We start from the raw sequence: 22,540 nt of genomic DNA on the forward strand, positions 1-22,540 counted from the left end.
TTTGAATAAATCGCTCTCGGATAAGCCGCTAACTTACGATTCATCGATTTTTCTAAACATTTGAGAATTTTAAATTTAAATTGTTAAGTGGAATGAATTAACGATTTCTTTAAGAATATTTTGAGGGCTACGGCGCTTCCATTTTATATTTATTTGGCATTATAGGGTAAATTTCTTTTTGGAGAGCCCTAATAGTAATTATAAGTAGTTTTTTTTTCACTGTTATCAAAACCAAACATACCCTCTAGAAATAAAATCCTGTCACATTTAGCACGCAACCTTTAGTATCAACGAAACTATACTGCTGCTTCTCTGATGCCTTTCTGTGAAGCTTAAATATATTAAATTAAAATGACATAAATAATTAATTAACACTTCAAAATACGCAACACAATAGGCAAATTTAAAACAATATGAAAACATATTATTTCATGCAATCTGAAAATGAAGGGTTATTTGAAGATTGTTTGTTTGATACCATAAATTAATCTTCGTCTTAGTAGGTACATTACGAGCAATATTTATTATAAATGAAAACGCTTTGTTACGTAAACTGTTTTCTACGTAATAAATGAAGATAGTGAAATTAATTTGTGGTTTCGTGTGATCGATCAAAGGGACGGCAACCTTTGTTCGGGTTTCTGTTAGCGGAGATAATTCTAACAATGACGTCTGCTGTTTCGTAGGCCTCTTTGAAATAAAAATGTTGACAGAAAAAAGAATTAAATTGGATCCGGTAATTAATTACAAGTTATAAGTTTAATTAAATGTTCTAAATTGATCAGTTTCACGCTGTATCCCATACAAAGCAGAGTAGGCAGAGGAAGAAGAGTTAAGACACTTCCGTTCTCTACTTTCCGCCGAATAACGATTACATATTTACAGTAAACGTTTTAACTTCTTTTCCTTTTTACTTTTCTATTAAAGTTTTCGTTCCTGCTCGAGATGAGGTTCAAGATTTATCTCTGAGATATCGTTCTATAGTGTAAGGGCAAATTCAATTTGATTTCTCCCTCCTTCAAACTGACTCCGGCGTATTTTCCTTCTAATCTCAACACGAATCTGATTTATCAAGGTTTCATAGACTACCAAAAATATGCTGCGTTTTACGTGACCGAAGTGCTATATTGGCATTACTGGAAGTCATAAATCAAGAAAATGCGACACTTGCTGTAATATCTCGTATCGTTAAAATTATAGGAAGTAGGCACGTTTATAAGCAGACATTTCGGACCTATTTCGAAAGTTATTTAAATATATTAAAGTTTTTAACGCCTGGTGGAAAAAGAGGAGGGATAAGTTTAACGTGTCAGTGTATATGATGCTGTATGTCTGTAGAATCGTAGCCCCCAAACATGTGAACCATGAGTGATTTTGATTTAGGATCTTTTGTTTAAAAGATGACAATCGAGTGTGTTGTTAGCCATGATTTAAGAGAATAAATTCAGTTATTTGAAAATTATCAATAGTATATTCTAGTAGTCTACTTTTTTGAGATTTGTGTCGCAAGTCTTTGATTATCAATTATTTTCATTGTTATCAATTCTAAACAAACAATGAAAATACACGGACTTTGAAATATATTACTTCTAATACAATAAATTTTACAACCTTCGTGCTTGGTCCAGTGCTTTCAAAAGTATGGCTGCCACGCCCCATTTTACCTTTAAGCGGATTAAGTATTAAACCGGAGTAAAAATATTTGGCTCAGCATTACTGGCGGTAAATTACTCTTGAATATTTATTGGTCCTTTAAATAAATCGCTTGCGGCGGATCAACCGCTAATTTGTATTTCACCGTGTTTCTCGCCACTACTTTTAGAAAATTCATTGCATTTTAAAAATTGGTTTTGCGTTTTTATTGAAGCTAAGCCTAGCTCAGTTTTTAACAGGTAAAGCTATACCTGCTCATATATTTTTACTTACAGCTTCATTTTTATGGTGCGTACGACCCTTATTAAGATATTAAATTATATTCAAAAGTATGTCTAAATTTCTTAAATTGAAAAATATATATATTTCTATTTCTATTCTAGGTCAAACAGTTCCCCAGAACCCCACCATTGTAAATGCGGTAAAGAACGCACAGCAAGGAGACATCTCTACGCAAAGCCAAAGTTTTCAGCCTATGTTGTATGCGATAAAATGGTTCAAGCTAATACTGATGTCGGGTGCACATGATGAGAGAGATCCTGGGATCGGTGACCTGGGATGAAATGAGGTCGGTATTCCACATGAACCTGAATCTGGGCCCTTAATAAAAAACAAAAACAAATTGCTCTAATACACCAACGATTTGACTCAATGATAGCAACAACAAAGAGAATCAAAGAAAAAACCAATTTTCACGCATAATTTAATCCTCACCCAAAGTTGTTCCAACAAATCTTCAAATAGAAGAGACATTCAATATTTACGCTTCCATGACAGACCGGCACCGGCACCGTAGTCATTATAAGTTGGAGAAAGATGAGTGCGACTACAATAAAAGAAACGGTGGAAAAAAGGTGATTTTACCGTCTTCATTAACTCTCCATTATTCTTTTAACTCGTTTGTCATTCTTTTGATCGCGTAAGAACGACGCCTGTTTATATTTACGCAGCAAAGTGACTAGAATGAGAAACAACGTCGGGATTTTCACAATTGTTGTTTGTGTTTGTACGAATTTAACACACATTTCCTGATAATAGGCGTGCGTGGGAAACGAGAACGTACGAGCTTTCGGTAAATGTTCTCGCATTCGTTGCTTAAATCTTGTTTACGTAATGTGCTTTACAAGTATTTAAACTTATGGAACTATTGGATTGGTATTGCGATTTATTTTTATGTTTGTTGTGCGTAAAGGTACAAGCGATAAATGTAGATGTGTCTTTTATATTTATGATTATTTGTTAAAGTTAAAATTTATTTTGTTTTATAGGTTCTCTAATTAAAATTGGTTTAAAATATCTTCTGTCCTCTGGTCCAACACTTCTAGAAACAGGGTTCAATAGTCTTTTGTTTAGCTTCACATAGTGTGGTAGGCAGAGTAAACCTGGGAAATTAGTGTCACGAATGTCTGTTCGAATTTAAACACTTTTTCCGAATTCTGGAGATATTGTATGGTGGGTGGGGGAACTCAACGCCGCATTTTGCCTTGTTGAAGATATGACAATATTAAATAATTAATTTCCTCGAATAGGAATCGAACCCACAACCTATCGCGTTTACAGTTGCAAGCTTGTGTCACTGCACTACGACTAGCTTTAATAATAGTCTTAATAAGCTTAATTACCATAGTAGGCCTAGTTTGTATATTCAACTTAGTAATTGTGTATAAACTAGTACGTAGGTAGGCCTTTATACGTAGTTACGCAGTAATTAAGTCTTATTTGGATGTAGGTACGTAATACATTGCTAGTTAATAATTGTGCGTAGTCATGTGAAATGATCTATGTAAAAAAGATTAAGAAAAAAAGAGAGGTAGGTACTATAATCCCGGAAAATTTTGGAAAGAGAGCAACAATGGACTGAATGATTGGATGATGAGATGGATTAATTATGGATATATTCATGAGCGGATCGAACCCACTACAAATCTTTTTTTATTTCAAATTACATAGATGGCCTTGCGTAGTTGTCATAGGCGCAGAAAATGGGTGGTCTACAATGCACATGTCATAGCAGTCTCGTGCTAGTGTGCTCCTCAGAATGTTTATAAAATTAGGATCCGCCAAATGCGGTGCACAGCGGGTGAAGCTGAGTCATGCTATGTTGGGCAAAATTTGCGAATTTTTTGCAAAATTTTCTGTTTTGTCCGCATGCGCTGGGTTAGGTTAGTCAAAGTTCAAACTGTGCGCATGAATTTCAAAACATTCCACAGCTTAAATACATGGGACATATTTTAAAGGGAACCTAGTGTTAAGAGTGATTTTTTGCTAAATTCTGTAGGCATCGCGAGTGACAGATCTCAACACCGCGTTTTGCCACGACACCAGAGCGATGAAATAAAGATATTAAATATTTCATTTCCTTGAATGAGGATCGAACCCACAGTCAATCGCGTTTAAAGTCACAGACTTGTGTTATATTTGCAGTTCACCACAAATATTGACTATTAAACTTTAATGGTTAATTTCATATATTTTTATGGTATTTTTCACTAACTGTACCCTGCCTGCGTTGCTACGCCATCTACAAAAAAAAATCATTGCAATGGCAGTGGCGCCATCTATCGAAAATCTATACACACTACCAACCAACACAAGACCTTCGTGGCCTCATGCAAAACAGGTAGGTATAATGTTATCTGTCGTATGATGATGATGAAATGACTTTAGATTCGAAATTTCCAGTGTATGATTTTGCTGACTTATTTAAGATTGCTATATGCCTTGAATTCATTCAAATCTCTAACTTTTTTTAATGAACTAATTTTAAGATATTAAACTGTAAAAGTTAAAACAAAGCAATTGGTGAGTCTTAAGTAAATCGGTATGTACATTTTATATGCTTTCTATTATTCTTATTTTTAAGTATCCCTCTATCCATTTCAGTCACAATTGACACTGTCAGCAAAAACAATCTTTAGTTTAAAATCATTTTAATTATTTTGTGGACGTTACAAATAACTAACTTTACTGGAATACAAAAAAAGAAATCCTTAAAAACTGTGGAATGAAAAATCAAATCATAAATTAAAAACAGGTACATTTTATTGAAAAAAAATATGTACACAGCAAAACAAATAAATAATCTTATGTTGTACAGTTATTAAGTCTATAAAACATTAATTTCATTGAAATAGAATATTATACATAACTACAGTAAGAATATTTACATAATACCGTCTTATAAGGGATTTTTTACGTGATCTGTAAACACATCCCTAACATACGTAAATATAAAACAGAGTCGGGTTAGTGATGGCCGACTAAGAGTTACATATACCTATATATAAAATCGATTTTTATATCATTTTTTTTATTTTAATATCAATAAATATAAATTTTAAATTGTGATGTTTATAATAGTGATGATAATTCAATGTATCTTGTGTTTTTTTATTATTACTTTAAATTAAGCAATTATAATAAATTCTTATAAAATAAATATTTGGACTAAACTACTTGGCAATATATAATTATTATTCAAGAGTAATAAATATTGATTTAAATCAATATTTATAAATCGTACTATTAAATATAGTATATTAAAAATTTTGATATAATAAATTTCTTTCGTAGTATCTGTTTCATAGTCGCCCATCACTAAACCATCAATCCTTGATACATTAATTTCAAAGATCACATAAATTACAGACAGACAATATTATCTAACAATGACCGTTAACAAATTTCCTATCAAAATTTATTCATCATCTAATAATCTAACTACGATTTTTTCGAAATAAAAAAACATTTATTATTCTTTTATTACCTACATAATATAATTGTGATTAAAAAGCATTTTAGAAATGTTTTAAATTATACTCCCTTGTACCAAAAAAAAGGAAAATAGATAGACATTTCCCTTTTTTTCACTTAGTGTGAAATATCTTAATTTCAATAACTGATGTATCCCGAGGTATAGCGCGATGTTAATATCAGCTTGCGGTATAAAATTTTAAATCTCGAATGTACTTAAAATTTCATAATTAACTTTATCACAATATAAATATATATATGTAAATATTTTGTTCAAATTCGATGACATTTTATGGCCCAATGTTGAATATGTCGTAATGTCATGGAAACTATACTAACAACGCGTATAGGCCTAAGTTATCGGTATAAATATTTATATTTATTATGTATAAAATGTGTTAAAATTATAACGTTTTTAACAAAAAAATAATGTAAACTACTAAGAAATATATTAAAAATGAGATTATATAATTCTCAACTGTATCCTACTGGCATTTACTGTTATCATTAATAATAAGTTAAAACGTAAACACGTGCTCTGTAGCAAAAACAAGCAATATCATTAATATTTTTTTGTGTTCCAAACTGAAATTCAAAGTATATTTTTTTAATATGTTCCAAATTTTTATTTTTAAAGCCGCCAGTAATTTAAAACGATCTGATTCAATAATGATAGTTTTTGCTTGCACAATATCGCTCATGAATTCCAAATTCAAATTAAAATATATCTTTTTGAATATATTCCAAAGTGAATTTCAAAAGCCGCCATGTTGTCGACAGTCGTGCCAACCTTAAAACTATCCAGTGGTCAACAAAAGTAGCTCAAACACAACCGCAAACACATACACATACTGTCCGAAAGTAAATAAAATACTGCATTTATTTATGAAAAGTAGGTCACCAGGCCTGTTTATTGTCAATTCGCGTTACCTACAATTTAATATGCTCAATATTTTGACTAGAAATCATGTTACTTTCTAACAAAACGTAAAAATGTACACGATATATATAGCACTATCCATTTACATCATAATTGTACAAAATGTCGATGAAAAAAAAATTGTGATATAATTCAAAATGGCGGACGCTAAACCAACGCCAACCAAACAAGTGGGCGCTGTAGAACGCAATTTAATAACTAATACGCCAATATCTTTACATTACAGTACGCACTATGTACGATAGAAGGATATTTAAGAACAAAATTAATATTATAATTTCATTTATCGTCGGCATAGAGTGTAAACTTGCCAAGCCCGTGCTGTACAATTTTGATTCAATCAGTTTGCAAAATTGTAAAAATTTTCTGAGACGAGAATTCGTTAAATAGGCTGTTAGCAGGTTTACACTCTAAGCCGACGTTATATAAAATCTCTTCATACCTATACTTTTAATGATGACTGATTAGCTTATATAAGATTTATCTTACTCTAATAAAATGTATATTAGTGATTCAATCACATCTACATGCTAGCTGCTAAAAAATCTATTAATTTATTATTAATAAAAAAAACGTCAATATTTTGAAATATTTACAAAATATTTGTCCGGACTGTGGCACCATTAAAACAATATGTCCTATTATGAATCGACAATCGATATCGATATATCATATATGATCTGTTCATTCATTAGGACAAAATAATTAATAATTAGCTACCAATATTTATTAGGCTGTAAATCGATTAAAAATGACAAGTCGACAATATCGTTTGCGAAAAACAAAAACAATCTAAGCTTACACTAATTCTATTGTTATAATAAATATAATATTAATCTGAATTACATCTACTAAAATATATTATATATTGGAGAATAATCTAAACTAAACACTATTTAGAAAATCGATATTCACAACTTATCACTTATAATCGATATTATTTTATTATTTGATTAACATGTTCTTAGTTGTAATAAAAAAATGTATTGTTAATACACCATATAATAAAGGTTTTTTATGAAACATTGTAATATTTTAAATTCCCTTTACTATACGATGTTGTTTCTATTTACAGTAAATAGTTAAGGGTTTTAAAAGTACTTATTGTATAGACATTCAAAGATAAAAAGGTATATACTATTGCATTGATATTAAAAATGTTTATGGACATGTTAATTTATATAGTATTTTTTATTACAATTATGGTATAAAGAATTTTAATTGTTACTTGATTAATCAAGAATTGATTATACTCATATTAATATTTATTAATACGAGTAGAATTAATTATATATTTTTTTTATATTAGCCCGTTTGGGCATATTATTATAAATATAAATAACACATTTTTTGCACAAAAAACCACTTAAAAGTAAAAAGTCTTTATAACATAACTGAAATAATTTATATGTAATCTTTTTTTAGGAAACATAAAAATCTTAACGTAAGGGGAATATGTGTCCGCGCCTCTTGGAAGTTGCCCAAAGGCGCCGTCCAAAACTAGCAGGTTCAAGATCCGCTACGTTCAAACTTTTATACGTTTTCTAGAAAAGTTATTTCCTCTATTACTTGTGGTATAGCACTTTTAAAGTGTTAAAAAATGTATATTTAAAATCATCGGGAACTTCTCAAGCGAGTTCCGTCGACTTTGGCCGCATTCTTCTTATGTTTCTTCATTTTAGTTTTGCGTTTTGGAGTTTCGGTTATGTCTGTTACCCCATCATCGTCTGAGTTGTCTCTGTCGGTTTTCTTGTCTAATTCCGCCATTGCTTCTTGTATTGCATTCTCTAGAAGCGTATTTAATTTTCTGCTCCTGTACAGAATATTTGTTGTTAAAATTATCGAAATTTATTATCCTAATTTAATCAACTAAATATTTGTAATTAGAAGATTTTGTAAATAAAATGTTGTATCTGTATAATGTATATATACAAGAAAAATTCCACGACTGCGTACTATTAATTGAATTTACAAATTAAATAAACGAATGTTTACTATTTATACAAAAAAACACAATAATGCACTCCTACTTACTCCTATAAACTGAAATAACTTTGGGTTGGGTTATTACATTTTTTTTATCATAAATTGATTACATGAGAACCTAGTTAACATAAATTTAAACAAAAATTCATTTAACGACCCACAATACTACATATATATAATAATTTTCCATAAATATATTAAAAAATATATATATTCAATGGTAGTTTATTTCGTGAAATGGATATACATATACATCACTGTTGATAAAAAATTACCCAATTATATTGTACTTATGTAATAATAAAAACATTTTTATAGGTACCTCCCAATAGAACAGACAAATATTTATATAGATTTTACGATGTGATACGTAAGTCCAAATCACTAACAATGATATTTCAAATTTTCTGAACAACTTTTACTTCCAACACATCATAGCAAGAGCCATCTTTAAATCGTTATTCATATGTTTCATTTTTATTTCAAATTTAAGGGAAAGCAACTTTTTAGTATGTTTAATTGATTTGAGAAATTTCGGTAACAATGGCTTTAAATAGAAAAAAACCACATAAAGATTTAATGTTTTGATTACTTAAGTACTTTCTAAAAATCTTTGTTTTAATAATTCCCTTTAGAACCTGTTTCCAATTATTAAAGAGTATTAATTGTATTATTGTACATATGAAACTATAACAAGACTCTTCAATTTCAATACTAAGCAAAGAACAATATTAAAATAAAATAGATTCGCTAAAAAATATAGTTTTAACCAAAGTTAATAAGTAAATAAGATAAAAAGTTTAATTTCCCTTAAAAATATATACAATAGAAACTTGATTTACCAGAGTAATTGTAGTTAGGCATTCGGATAATAGAAAATCCGGTTAATCGAATATATGGAGAAAAACGGGTTATGCATGTATGTAGTACATGTAGTACATAATATTGTGTTTATGCAAAACAAGAGATACATATCAACGAAAACAAACGTTTACTTCCTAAACGTTGTTTACGTAAAATTATTAAAATGTACATAATTACAAGTACCCACATATTTACGTGGATATTTAATATAACTGGTCGCGTTTAGTAATCACGACTTCGTATAAATGAGGTCCGGATAATCGAGTTCCTAATGTACATTAAAAACCATTCTTATCCTAACAACTCACTTCCTATGCCTCATTCTGGCCGCGTGGTGAGCCTCGAGTCCCTCGCAGAGTGTCAACAGTCTAGAATGTTCCACTTCGCTCGGTAACCTATCCCCGAACCATCGGACACACCACTTGCCCTCAGACACTCTACTCTCTAACTTGCCCGGCCACGAAGAATATCCCTTGACCGGACCCCAAACTAGATCTCCGATGGTAAATCTCCGTATGGATTTGTTGTCCGATTTATCCGGTGATTCGTCTTCGCTCTTCGAATCTACCAACGAATCGAACGATCGTTAGCGTCTCGATGTTTCTAATATCCAACACCTTTCCAACCACCGTTTTTTTTGGGTGAACATTTATGAATGACTTATTTTCAAATAAGAATGATTTAATAATTATACTGTAATTTAAATTGTGAATAAAACGGTTACAATAATGAATGTCATTCATAATCGTCCATTTAAAGATACGTTAAGATTTCTTATATAACATAATATGTATACTTTAAATAACTATATAATTTTTTAAGTAATACTATTGTGAAAATTTTTATCGGAGTACAAGCAAAAAGGACATATCTGTAGATTAATAACAAAAAATCTTAACTATATCCTTATATTCTATGTATTTGTTACATTTTTTTATTTGAATATTTTAGCATAAGCTAGAGAGCAACAGTTTTAATATAAGCTGATTGCTGTAAGTGATTAGGAACAGTAATTCACAAAAACATTGTTTTCACAAATCATCTGTTTGCAAACTTAGATAGTATAAGGACTGGTTGTAGAAGTAATATTACCATTATCAAAAATATATTAAAATATTTTTGTATTTTGGCCATTTTGTAATATGGGCAACATTAAGTATAAATTAGTAAGTACATGTGTGCGTTATGCATTGAATTACAAAACTTTGGATAGAATATGTAAAATTTAAAACAATAATATATTACATCCACGACCAGCAAATGTTACAGTAACATGAGAATGTGCTTTACTTACAATGAACATATAGAAATGATGGCTTTACAATGATGCGTTAGTAAATGGTTCCCAATCAGTGTGTGAGCCAATTTAGTTACGACGTAATGGTGCAATGGAAAGCGACAGGAAAGTTTTATGGGAGATTATCGTTCGTTAAATATGTTTTCCAGTACACCTGTATAAGAGCTGTATCTTGTATTAACCCAACCAAAAGAAACAAACCAATTATATATCGCATATTTTTTTTATGTAGAAGCTGAAATATATAATACACATATGTTACAGTACGGTTGGTGAGTTGTGGGCGCCCTGAAGTTAGGCTTTTTGAACTTGAGCGCATTGTTTGGTCGGGAAGAAAATGATTAAAAGTAAGAAAATCAAAGCAAATCTCCTTAAATCAAAGCTGCGCAGCCATCTATAGCTAACTTCAGGGCGGCCACGACTCGTCGACCGCACTGTACGTATATATCTCTTTGCCGATCAACTTTACTAACGAATCCAAATAACCAATACAAGACACAACATAAAGAAAATTTTGAATTTTGGTTAGCAGTGACTCAAGCGTGAAATGGTTCTGTACATATTAGTAATAGGGAATATTAATAGATGCTCAATCCTTTTCTTATTTAATTAAAAATGTAAGTCCGTCTGTCTGTTCACAAATAATTACCATAATTTTAAGAATTAACCTTTAAAAGTTATTATAAGAAAAAATTATTTAGACAAAATATTAGAAATAAAATATAGGGTAAACTTTATGGCAATGTGTAAATAAATAAATTAAGCCAACGATTAGCGTTCCCATATATTCGCGTTTAAGCACAAAAAAGCATTATTAGTCGACTCACCATCAGAGTTTAGCCTATCATATTTCTGCACGCCATCTTTGCCCGTCGAAAAACGACGAACTTGCTTCTCCTGGGCTAAACCCAAATTTTCATAGTCTTTGGGCAATCCGTGGACCATATTGTAGTTAGTCCTCATAATTTTGTCGTTTCTATATGTAGAACCGTCCCCAAAATCATTTTTCCGTTTGTACGTTTGCCTTTCGTATATGTTAGACGTCATTGGTAGTATTTGTTGGTTGGATGTCATACTTTGATTGTACTGAATCTCGCTGGATTCGACTGAATTATGCGCTCTGTTTAAGCGCATTAGTTGTATGTTTGACATCATGTCTGGAAAAAGAGAGAATAAAAGTTTTGAAAGTTCGATGTAGCTTCGATACGAGAAATATATTGCTTTAAGGACGAAAGCCAAATAATGGATCAGTGTCTGACTATATGTAGCCACTGGTTGTGTTCATTTCAATTATTTTCATTTCCACGCCTGTCACAGCGTTGAACACCACTTTTTAACAAACAATGTCTTGAGTGCAGGTGGTGAGAATAGAAAGGATCTTGACACTAAAACACCCTCTATCCTGCTGTTCAAGTGTATTTGTTGTTTACATATTTAGCTTGCGTGTGGTCTTAACCAATCTTTGCTTCCCCTCGCTTGTGAGAAAATTTGTAATCTATGATTTAGTCATCAAAACGTCACATATCACATATATGATATTTATTGTAAACATAAAACATGTACCTACATACTTAAACACATTTATTTGCATTAGATAAATGATGCATAAAAAACGACGATAATCATTATTTCAAATCAAGTTAGTCATTTAACGAACTAAATAAGACCAAAAAGGACACATCGTAGAATAAATTTGAATTAACTTCTTCTAGATATCACTTAACAAAGAAGTTTATTTTCAAAGCAATTTGCATATTTTAAAAGTACAAAAAGTTTATCATAATGCGGGTTGGATCGATATAGATAACGACTGCTCCTAATAAAATATTTGCATATTCTATTTGCATACTGACGTAAGCGGTTGCTACTGATTTATTATTTAGCGAAAGAGATCTATTTGCAGTCCGGTCGACGAGTCATGGCCTAGATTATTTTTTTCTTACTTCTGATTATTTTCCTCCTGTAGGCACAAAAGTTTGGAAAACTTAACTTCAGGACGGCCACGACTTATCGAAAATACTGTACATTTATACATTTTTAACATAAGAGAACATAAGAACTAAACTGACGCTATCAAGAAATATGTGGCTAAACGATGATGAAACTTTCGTGAGTTTTGAACTTCTCTAGCTATTTATAAAAATGGCAATGCGTGTAACTGTAATCGCAACGGTTGTGGGTTCGATACCCACTAGGAGGATTTTTTTAATGTATTTGCTCTAGTAACGTAACAAAGCGTGGCGTTATCGCCACCATATCCCACAATGTCTCTGCCTACCCTGCCCTACCCTGGGCTATGTGCGCTATATAGCATCAATCTAAAAAAAAATAAAAAAAACTCACTTTGGGAATCAGAATCTGAGCTAATATCTCTAGTGGGCCACGGGCGCTCCGACTCCGCCATGTCGGGCTCGCTGCTGGACACGCATTGCACCATCGCCTGGAAATTGTTATATATTGATTATTGATTGATTATTGGAAGTATAATTTCCTCATCATGTTTTATAATAAAATAGCTCATTGTTACCCTTAAAAACAAACAAAATAAAAATAAGGAACTTACCGAAGAATGTAAATCCGCCGGTTCAGGTGACTTAGTAGTTGTGTCTGCGTAGTTAGAATGCGTCGCGTATATCCGCGGACTCGAGTCCAAAGCTCCCAACGGACTGTGAGTTGTCGTATCCGGGGGAGACCCTCCTATGGTGTTAGGAGACTTATTCCCACGCTGCCCTAATGTTTGCGTAGAAACTGAATGTCTAACACCATCCCCTAGCTCTTGGATCAAACGGCCATAACCTTCATCTTTATCATCAAACGTTTTGTCCTCTTGACTGTTTTCACCTGCAGTCAACCTTTTTGGTACTTTTTGATTTAACAACACATTTGGATCAATACTCAGACGGGAATTTCCGCTTTGTAACGATACTTGAGTGTTGTGAGAGTTCGATACTAAAGTAGTTTGTTGTTGGACTATTGTCGTGTTCTGTACGAACGTTGAGTTCGTTCTGTTACTTGTTGCGGATATGGGAACATGTTTGGGAGACATAGGAACCATTAAAGTTTGGCCCATTTGATTGGTTTGTATGAACTCTTGAGTTTGGACGTTTCCCGATCTCACTTGGGGGCTGTTGAAAGTTACGTTAGTTGGACTGAGATTGGCGAGCAGTGGACTTAATTGACCATTGAAGTTTGGACTATTGACCATAACTTGGCTATTTGGTGACAGGAACTGTGCACCAGGACTGTGTTGTGATTGTATTATTTTTCCTTGTTGATTTTGAGCTCTGATCACAACTCCGCTGTTAGTACCTGCTGTGAACAGACCCGGATTTTGTACTGGAGTCAAAACATTCTGCCCATTTACTGTCTGTAACTGTAGTTGCATTGGCATTCCTGTGGAATTATCTTGAATCAAGGCAGTGCCATCTGCCGTCATAACCATACCACCTAAATTAGGTAAAATGAATTGTTGAAATGCCGGAAAGTTAGACATAACATTACTTGCATTGTTTATAAGATTGACCGGTTGTAACAAGTTTATTTGTTGTGATGGTGGCGTATTTGTGATGATTTGCTGAGATCCGAAGTTATTTGCGTTTCCTTGTCCATTCATTACTATGTGGGCCGGTGTACCAGACTTTCCGGGTACTATAGTTAACGCTTGTAGCATTGGTGTGGGCGATATATTGTTAGTCGGTGACAATTGAAAGCCACGAGGTGAGAATTGTGGACTAGAATTGTGTTGTGGAGACGTGTGATGTACCATCAAATTATTAGGATTTTGTTGTGGTGCAGCAATTTGCAACACATTAGTGATGTTTGGTGTTTGATTTTTCTTCTTCTTACTTCTTTTCTTCAGGCTTTCAGGGGATAGCATAGCAACACCTTGAACGAAACTTTGCCCGTTTTTAACTTCAATCTGCCTTTGATTCTCGTTTGACTGACCGGAAACCATACCGCTTGCTACTATTTGAGGTATGACAGTGTTTTGTTGAACCACTTGGCCATCGACTGCCATCATCGGTGGTTGAATGACGAAGGGAGTTTGTAGAGTATTTACAACTACAGTTTGTTGGTTAACCATAGGTTGGACTCCCGCCACAGCTGGTAAGACTTGAGACACAGACGTATTAGTAACAGTATTAGAAGCAATGGGCGAAATTGTAGTTGTATTTTTCGGAGGAGGCGGCGGCATTTGGTTGTTTGATACAATTATTTGACCCGTAGACGAGATCAAAATTTGTCCAGATGTACTTGAACAAGACCTTCTTTGAGCTACAGAAGTAGATACTGGCGCACTACTTGTTTCTGGTTTAGGCAAGCTACTGATTACATTTTGGACCATTTCTAGAGGTGATTTCGTTATCATATTCTGCGCGGTTGTACCCGCAATGTGTAACGGATAGCTTGTTGGTAAATTAACAGAATTTATAAAAGGATCGGGCTGATTGTTTGGTATAGCGTATGTTGTTGCCAAATTAACACTGGGAGGTGGTGGTGGCCTTATGAAATTTGCTTGGGACGCGTTAATTGACGTAGTTGCTGTATTAGCCTTGCCTGCTAGCACAGATGTAACTGTGTCTCGAGTGACTGAAAAACCACTAGCCATTGTCGTCACAAACGTTTGTATATAACAAGTTTGAATTAGAGAATGAGCCGGACCACCACCCAAATGTGGAGGGGGACAATATCCAGGCATTGAATTTTCTACTCTTTTCTTAGCTTCCATTCTATAGTCTTGATTTCGTAATCTTGGTTTCACCCCCACCATTGATATGTTATCCACTTCCATGAGATTTTTATTAACGTTATGATTTGATATGAAATGCATCATTTGGTTTCCGGAAATCGACTGATTGGTAGGTGGCCCAGGGGAATTGTATGGATATGTGTGATTACTGCCAGGAGTAGGAGGATTGCTATTGAAGTTGTCTCTTGACCCTGGATTAGAATACGCCGGACTTGGCACCGGAAATGAGCAATTTTGTAAAGAATTACTGCTGTGAGGTGTATCAGTGCTCCGAGAACTGTTTGATAAAGTTGGAGAAGGTTCTGGAGGCTGTAGCGTCTCGTTCGGCGACACATTGCTGGTACTAACAATCCCAGCTTGTATTGGCCCACAGTTATCGTTCATCATTCTTTCCATATAAGTAGAAGATGTTACTGGGCTATCTTCAAAAACATGTTTTGGACTAGACGTTGTTGCCACTCCGCTATCTAATTCAATTCCGTATACATTTGTATGTTTCATAAATTTGTGGCGCATTTGGTTTTCTGATGTTTCAGAGCAGTGGCCCTTATAGGGCACGTTACATCCTTTACAACACGGGGGAAGAGTATTTTCATTGCATTTTTCTGGAATCAGACTACTGTCTGGCGTATTATTTGGAGAAGGTGATGAATTTGGTACAACATTATTTCTAAAAAGATTAATTTGTTCTCCATGCTTAGTAATATGTTTGTTTTTATCGCTTTGCATATGAGCATTAAACGAATTGTTCGTATTTTCAAATTGATTAACCTCATATGGAGCGTTAATACCAACTTGCCTAGAAATAGTATTATTAAGCAAAACTGTCTGTTGTGCCAAGTATCCATTAGGATCATCCATAAAAGACGGTACTGTATTTCTTACTACTTCATCTGGTTTACCCTTTGCATCTTGTAATTGTCTTACACCGTTATTTCCAAACAACACTGCCTTATTATCATTAGGCGGAGATTTTTTCTTCGGGGTTTTATTGCATTTTCTTTTTTTATTCAAATCAACTCCTGGCCATTGTTGACCCATCATATTGTAATGTTGGGGTAAAGGAGGCACTCGAGAGCACATGCTTTGATTTAACATTTGCTCATTATTGGAAAAGGAGGTCCCTGACGAAATTTCGTCAATAGTATTCATACTATTATCATCACATTCTATGTTATCAATTTTTTGCAATTTCGGACTGGGACAAGTCAGAGACGGATTATTATCGTTTCTTTTTACTTGCCACGGTGGAGTTTTAGCAGAGTTAGTTTTAACAACTGTTCCATTTTGTATAACTAATTGACCCTGAGGAACATATTGGTTTTGATTTGATTTATTCTGGTTTAAATTCTCCGCCATCTGTGATTTGTATCCTTTCATAACTTCAATCTGCTTCTGATTTCTTTGAATAAATATTTGTTGCTGTTCGTTAATCTTTTGCATTACTTCTGGCGTCAGTGGTTGATTTAAACCACAGAATATTTGCGATTCTTCTTCCTTATGCATCGTTTTCATTTGTGGGTCTTTCTCCTCTTCCTTGTGCTCTGATTCAACAATATTTTGTTGAGCTGAATGAAGTGAGTTCTTTGAGTTGGATGGAAGTCTACTGTATCCAGTGTTAACCCCAATAACTTGCCCATTGGTCCCGAGTACTGGTAAGCCGGAATTTAAATGACCCGATATCTGTTGACTATGCTTTTGCCCTGATTCAATATTTTCAGGATGTTGTGTGATCCAGCCACTACTAACTGTTAAATAATGAGAGCTTCTTTGGACGAGTGTTTCTTGTTTAGTGTCATCTTGAACATTCAGCATGTTTTGTTGAGGATATGGCACACATGACTGCATATTGCCTGTCCGCTGAGTCATAGAGCCAGGTGACGCTGTCCTTTTTTGGTCATTGTCAGACTGAAAAAACACAAGTGATATTTTATTATAATGTGAAACATAAATGTCTTTTTGTAACAAGAATTTAATTATACTGTTAGCCAAGACAAAGAAACATTTCAACATCATACTAATATTATAAAATAAGCATCAAATTATGAATAATAGTCATCGACGTCGATATAGATAATAAAAGTGTCTGCACTTGGCAAGGGTTCAGCTCTTATCGTCGCTATGAATACGTAACACATACCTTGAGCTCGTTGAGGGGTCTCTCCCTTTGAACCATCATTTGCGAAACGCTCATGGTTGGCATGAAACCGGGACGTTTCTTCATTTTCTTCTTGGCAGCTTCTGTGCCAGTTACTGAAAAAAAAAGTATTAACATTTATGTTTCATACAAATTAGTAATGGATATATTAAAATTAATAATAGCTGTTATAAAAATAACTATTTACAGATATAACATTACAACACGTCACAATAGTCTCTTAAAATAATTCATCAAATTTATTACATACGCAATCGACGCGTCGTGCGTCGTTTATTACTTTCTATTTATAAAGTTGTTTGGCCTCAAAATTGTAATCTATACACAAAAAAAAGTTGAATAAGTTTTTTAGTGTCGATCTTTTCATTCGTTTAGCCGTAAGGTCGACGAGCGAGTGTTCGTCTGACTTTACCGCTCTCCAGACGTCCTCAAATACAAGACAGTCTGAAGCGTTGTCCCTCTAATTAAATGACACACTACAGTAAGCAAAGTTAATATTCATTCAGAGATAATATCTCTTGCATTGTTTGGGGGCAAACGGCGCACAAAGAAGTGGCAGTACGTTGCTAAGTATTTATAGGTATAAATTTACGAAGTTATTTTCAGTGATAAAACAATAAACAGATATTTTTTTTCTTGATCATTGTCAGACTGAAAAACACAAGTCATTATTTTTATTATAATGTTAATGTGAAAAACAAACGTCTCTTTGTAGGGATTTTTTTATAATATTTCAACATCATATTAATATTTCAATAATAATACAATTTTCAATAGCTATCGACGTCGATATAAATAGAATAAAAGATGAACAGATAATATAATAACGTAATTTCAATATAAAAATACAAGTACATAATATTATAGTTGTTTAAAAGTAAGATAGTTTTAATAATAGTAATTGGTTCAATTTTCCCACCCGGTGTCGCTGTAAAACTCTAACAGTATTAACCTCGTTTTATTCGATAAAAAAATCTAGTTGAAGTGCATGATATACTGTTTATACAATGAAACGCAATAATAAAATACAATTATAAAATAATTATAGTTAATGTTAATAAAAACTAACATTGTACTAAAAGGTATTGACTAATTAAGAGCTTTATGAAGACCCAAAGGCGTACAATACCGCAGCCGCAGTGAAAATTCGCTATTATGACGCAACAATACACCCCCCTTTCAATCAACTTGTTAATCGACAAAGCCTTTGAATCTATAAAAGCTATTGTTTATTTAATAAAATCTTAGAAAGAGAACCTTATTAGACTACCTTTTATTTAGATAACTAAATTTTCCTTTTTGCCTCGGAAATTGAAATAAGATATAAATATCACGACTTGATTTATATACCTAATTGAAATATCTGCATGTAAAAAAAATATAAATTAAAATAAAAGCCACGCAAATTTGTGGTATTTAATCTTCACGACTTTAGGGAACTCCTCAAAACAGTATCTACTGTCCTAATTACAAATAAGTCTTACAAAACACCAAAACGACTTCAAAATTATATTTTAATCAAACCAAACAACCCCCTAAATAAGGAAAAGTTAACCGGCGTAATTCGATAGCGCTAAATAATAAACGCGCAGAGTATAATGGCGTTATCTATTTGCGCATTATCTGGCAGATTTGCAATTAAAATACGAGTTGTATGCGGAGGGGTAGGGGTACAGGGGGGTGGTGGGTGGTGGGTAGGTGTGGGGGGGTTGAAAGGCGCCACGGGGGTGGGTGGCGCGAGTCAGATCAATAGTCGGCGGGGTGCGCGCCCACGTTACCCTGCAACGCCGATTGTTTCAAATTACAACCGCCTTTGTCCCGCCGATCGAGTCGCCGACGTTTTTGTTTGCCTAAACGGGGCCCACTTCCTTTACGGTAATTACGCAATCCTGCGGGCCCCAGTGTCGGTTTCCAGATTTGTCCACTCTCAACGGTAATCGCCTTTAGCGGTATCGGCTTTTACTCTAGCTTAGGAGCGATTTAACAATACTTTGCGTAACGCTTTTTAACATGTTTTTATGGGCCGTAAGCTAAGTTTTTACGAGGCATGTTTTTTTTATTTCGATACTCGAGCGCCTTACGTCGTATATCTCAATGGAAAGGCATTTTTTTCTTCAGAACAGAGAAAAATTCTTACAAAAATTAGGTTCATATATGTATGTACTAATATGAATTTATCTCAACCAATAAAGTATATCTGATTTACATACATTGTGGCATAATAATTTGAAAGAGATTAATATATAGTGAAATAGCTTTGATGTTTTTGAGCCCAACGACATAATATTATAAAGCGAAAAAGAAATGAGAAAATTCAAAGAAATCGTCTAAGTAAAGCACTTAAGGAATACTCTCGAGTATAAGCAAGCAATAAAACTTACAACCTTGACGTGAATATATATACAAAGTAAATTTATAAGTTTAACTTTATATTCGATACTATGTCGCGGGGTAAGTGAAGGCTTTCTCTTTTAACGAGTTTATTGCTGGTATTAGTGGGAGTTTCTAATTACGCAGAAATGTGGAATTAACGTTTTGAGGTTAGCGGTTTATATTTAGAGACTACATTTATTTTATTATGTTAAATATTTTTACATTAAGTAATAAATTATGTAAAATGTTTAAAAATGTAATTTACGTGTTTTATAATTATTATACATATATCATATGAAATTAACATTATGTGCGTCAATCTTAAATGTAACATTGTCTACATTTCAATTACTACGAATAACCATTTCGTTAATAACTGTTTTATACTTGTAATTACACGTTATACCTCAGCAAAAATGAAAATTATACATTTTGAGTAAAGCATATAATAATTCCTTTGTCCGACAATCAGTTGAATGGCAAAGTAATAAGACTGTAAAGTACCAGCAAATTTTGCAAATCTAAACGCCGAAACATTAAAGCTAGAATAATATCATCCCAGAATTTAACACCAACTAAACACATTTCTCGGTGCCGTTCACAAGACGCGTCTTAAGATTTCCAAGTTTTAAATAGTTCCTAGAGTCGGCTATTACGGCTTTTCAAATAGCACAAAGTTTCATTAAAACGAAGGTAATGCACAGGTCGCTTCGCCGAGTCGTTGACATGCAGTCGTTGAGACAGTTTTTATTAGTGTTGGTGTCGAACTGAGATACTGTAATGTGTTTTCGTCTGGACTATTTATGGCGAAGTTATCTTAATTGAATATATTTTTTATATTGTATATCGATTTACATTCTACTAAATATTTTACTATCCATAAAAAAACTATAAACTACGCTATATTGGCTCCAATTCAAAGTTAATTAATATAATAAGCTTAACGAGATGTTCAAACGAAGCATAATCAATTAGAGCGAACGTTGAAGTTTATATAACTTAATCTTATCGAGCGAAGTTTGAACGAGTTACGAGAAAAGACAATAAGACTTAGTAGAGCTGTGTTTGATGTTTTTCTTATTAACATTTTGTGTAAAGTTAATTGAAAAGGGTGAAAGGTCAAGTTCTTTTGTAGATGTTTCTCATGTCGCTTGGAAAGGTGACAATGTAGAGAAATTAACATAAGTGAGTAAAAACATGGGGGGAGAGGGAGGGGGGAGAGGGTTGCAGGTTACTCCCGGACGGACGGCTGACGAAGTAGTTGCCCACCTATTGCCACTGCACCCCCTCCGCCACTTAAACACAAAGAGATGTACCCTCTTTGTTACAAGGAACAACTCTTCCCGTCTACCACTTTTCACTAGTTTTACTCTTAAAATAGACTATTTAACTAGCTTCGAGCGCTTCCCACGTTTAAATATTTTCCTTGTTCCGTAAAATTCAGGAATTTTCCAAATTACTTTTCTCTTCAATTTAAATAGATATTTTGTAGGAAACATTGCTTTTTACATTCATATATAGTTAACAGAAATAACGATGGGAATGCAAATAATAAAAAACCAATCCGATATTATATTCCGTACTATAAATGAAACAAAGTTGTTATATTCACAAAATGGAAATAAAAACAGATTGAACGAAATACGTTTGTTTTTGTTACGATGCTGAACGAGGTTAACCAAAAACAAAAAAAAACAATATAAAATATATTACTGTGCTAGTTAAAAGTTTACTATATATAATTTCCACATACATACACATATACATACATTTATATTTTTAACCACGAAACGAGATAGCGAGAAAGGCATTGTTTCTCAATGTATAGAAGTTATAGAGAGCGCATAACTGTTCTTTGGCAATGTGATTGTAAGTATTTGAATAGGATCGGCCAGCATATTTATGCTAGCATGACCAAAATCATGAATCATACGTTCAAATAAATCATTAAGAGCTGTTATACTGTTTACAGTTATAATTTATATATTAGAAAATATCAAATCAAATCTATACTATATTTATTGTCTTTTTAAGAAGACCATATGATAAATACCAATACAAGGCTGATAAGAAATGTTATATTAGTATCTATTTATTTCCAATATATATCGACAAAACAACCAATACAAAATTATCTATGTTTCCGTTTTAGGCATATTATATAATATAATAATATAATATAATAAAGCCTTTTATTTTCCTATAAACATAAAATTCTATTCTCCATGTCGCGAGATCCACTGACCAGCGATGGACTCTCAAAACCACTAAATGGATCGGCCCACAAGGAAAAAGAAGTGGGCAGGCCACAAAAACGATGGGCAGACGACATAGTGTCCATTGCAGGGAAAAACTGGATAAGACTAGCACAGGATAGAAAAACATGGAGAAAAATGGAGGAGGCCTATACTCACCAAGAGGTTCCTATAATTTTAGGCATATTATATAATAAATACCAATACAAAAGTAACAAAAAACGTTATATAAGTATTTAGTTCTAATAAGTCAACAATACAAACCAATACAATAATGTGTAGCATTGAGGGAAACACAATGCGCTATCAAAGACCGGCGGCACGGGTCCACAGTTAATCCTATTGGGTTCACACTAGTGTAATTGGATGAGAGAGAGAGAGAGAGGGAACGCCGGAGATTGGCACCGGGACGCTAAGCGGATAATAATGTTCGCAAACTAAAGCCAACACTGCGGTAACAGAGTGGAAAAATAAAAAAAAACATAAGTTCCACACTGTTACGTAACGTACA

At 33.3% G+C, this 22,540-nt stretch overlaps 1 protein-coding gene across 3 annotated transcripts in view; it reads right to left on the bottom strand.

Moving 5' to 3' along the window:
- Positions 1 to 4,673: 4,673 nt before the first annotated feature.
- The window catches only part of LOC146538098 (uncharacterized), a 56,683-nt gene continuing 38,816 nt past the window's right edge, over positions 4,674 to 22,540 (bottom strand). Inside the window, exons 4-9 of one of the 3 annotated variants that reach the window (XM_085186194.1) lie at positions 17,384 to 17,496; positions 13,057 to 17,151; positions 12,837 to 12,933; positions 11,321 to 11,650; positions 9,505 to 9,760; positions 4,674 to 8,159 (exon numbers count right to left, since the gene is read on the bottom strand). In XM_085186194.1, the coding sequence (XP_085042320.1) occupies positions 7,961 to 8,159; positions 9,505 to 9,760; positions 11,321 to 11,650; positions 12,837 to 12,933; positions 13,057 to 17,151; positions 17,384 to 17,496 (5,090 nt within the window). In that variant the 3' untranslated portion in view covers positions 4,674 to 7,960. Of the gene's footprint in view, positions 8,160 to 9,504; positions 9,761 to 10,585; positions 10,729 to 11,320; positions 11,651 to 12,836; positions 12,934 to 13,056; positions 17,152 to 17,383; positions 17,497 to 22,540 lie in introns of those variants that run through there. The other 2 variants (XM_085186195.1, XM_085186197.1) reach the window with 2 other exon arrangements.

Source organism: Heliconius melpomene, chromosome 6 (genome assembly GCF_056956725.1).
Source record: "Heliconius melpomene rosina isolate 202511_hmr_F chromosome 6, ASM5695672v1, whole genome shotgun sequence".
Classification (NCBI taxonomy): Eukaryota; Metazoa; Arthropoda; class Insecta; order Lepidoptera; family Nymphalidae; genus Heliconius; species Heliconius melpomene.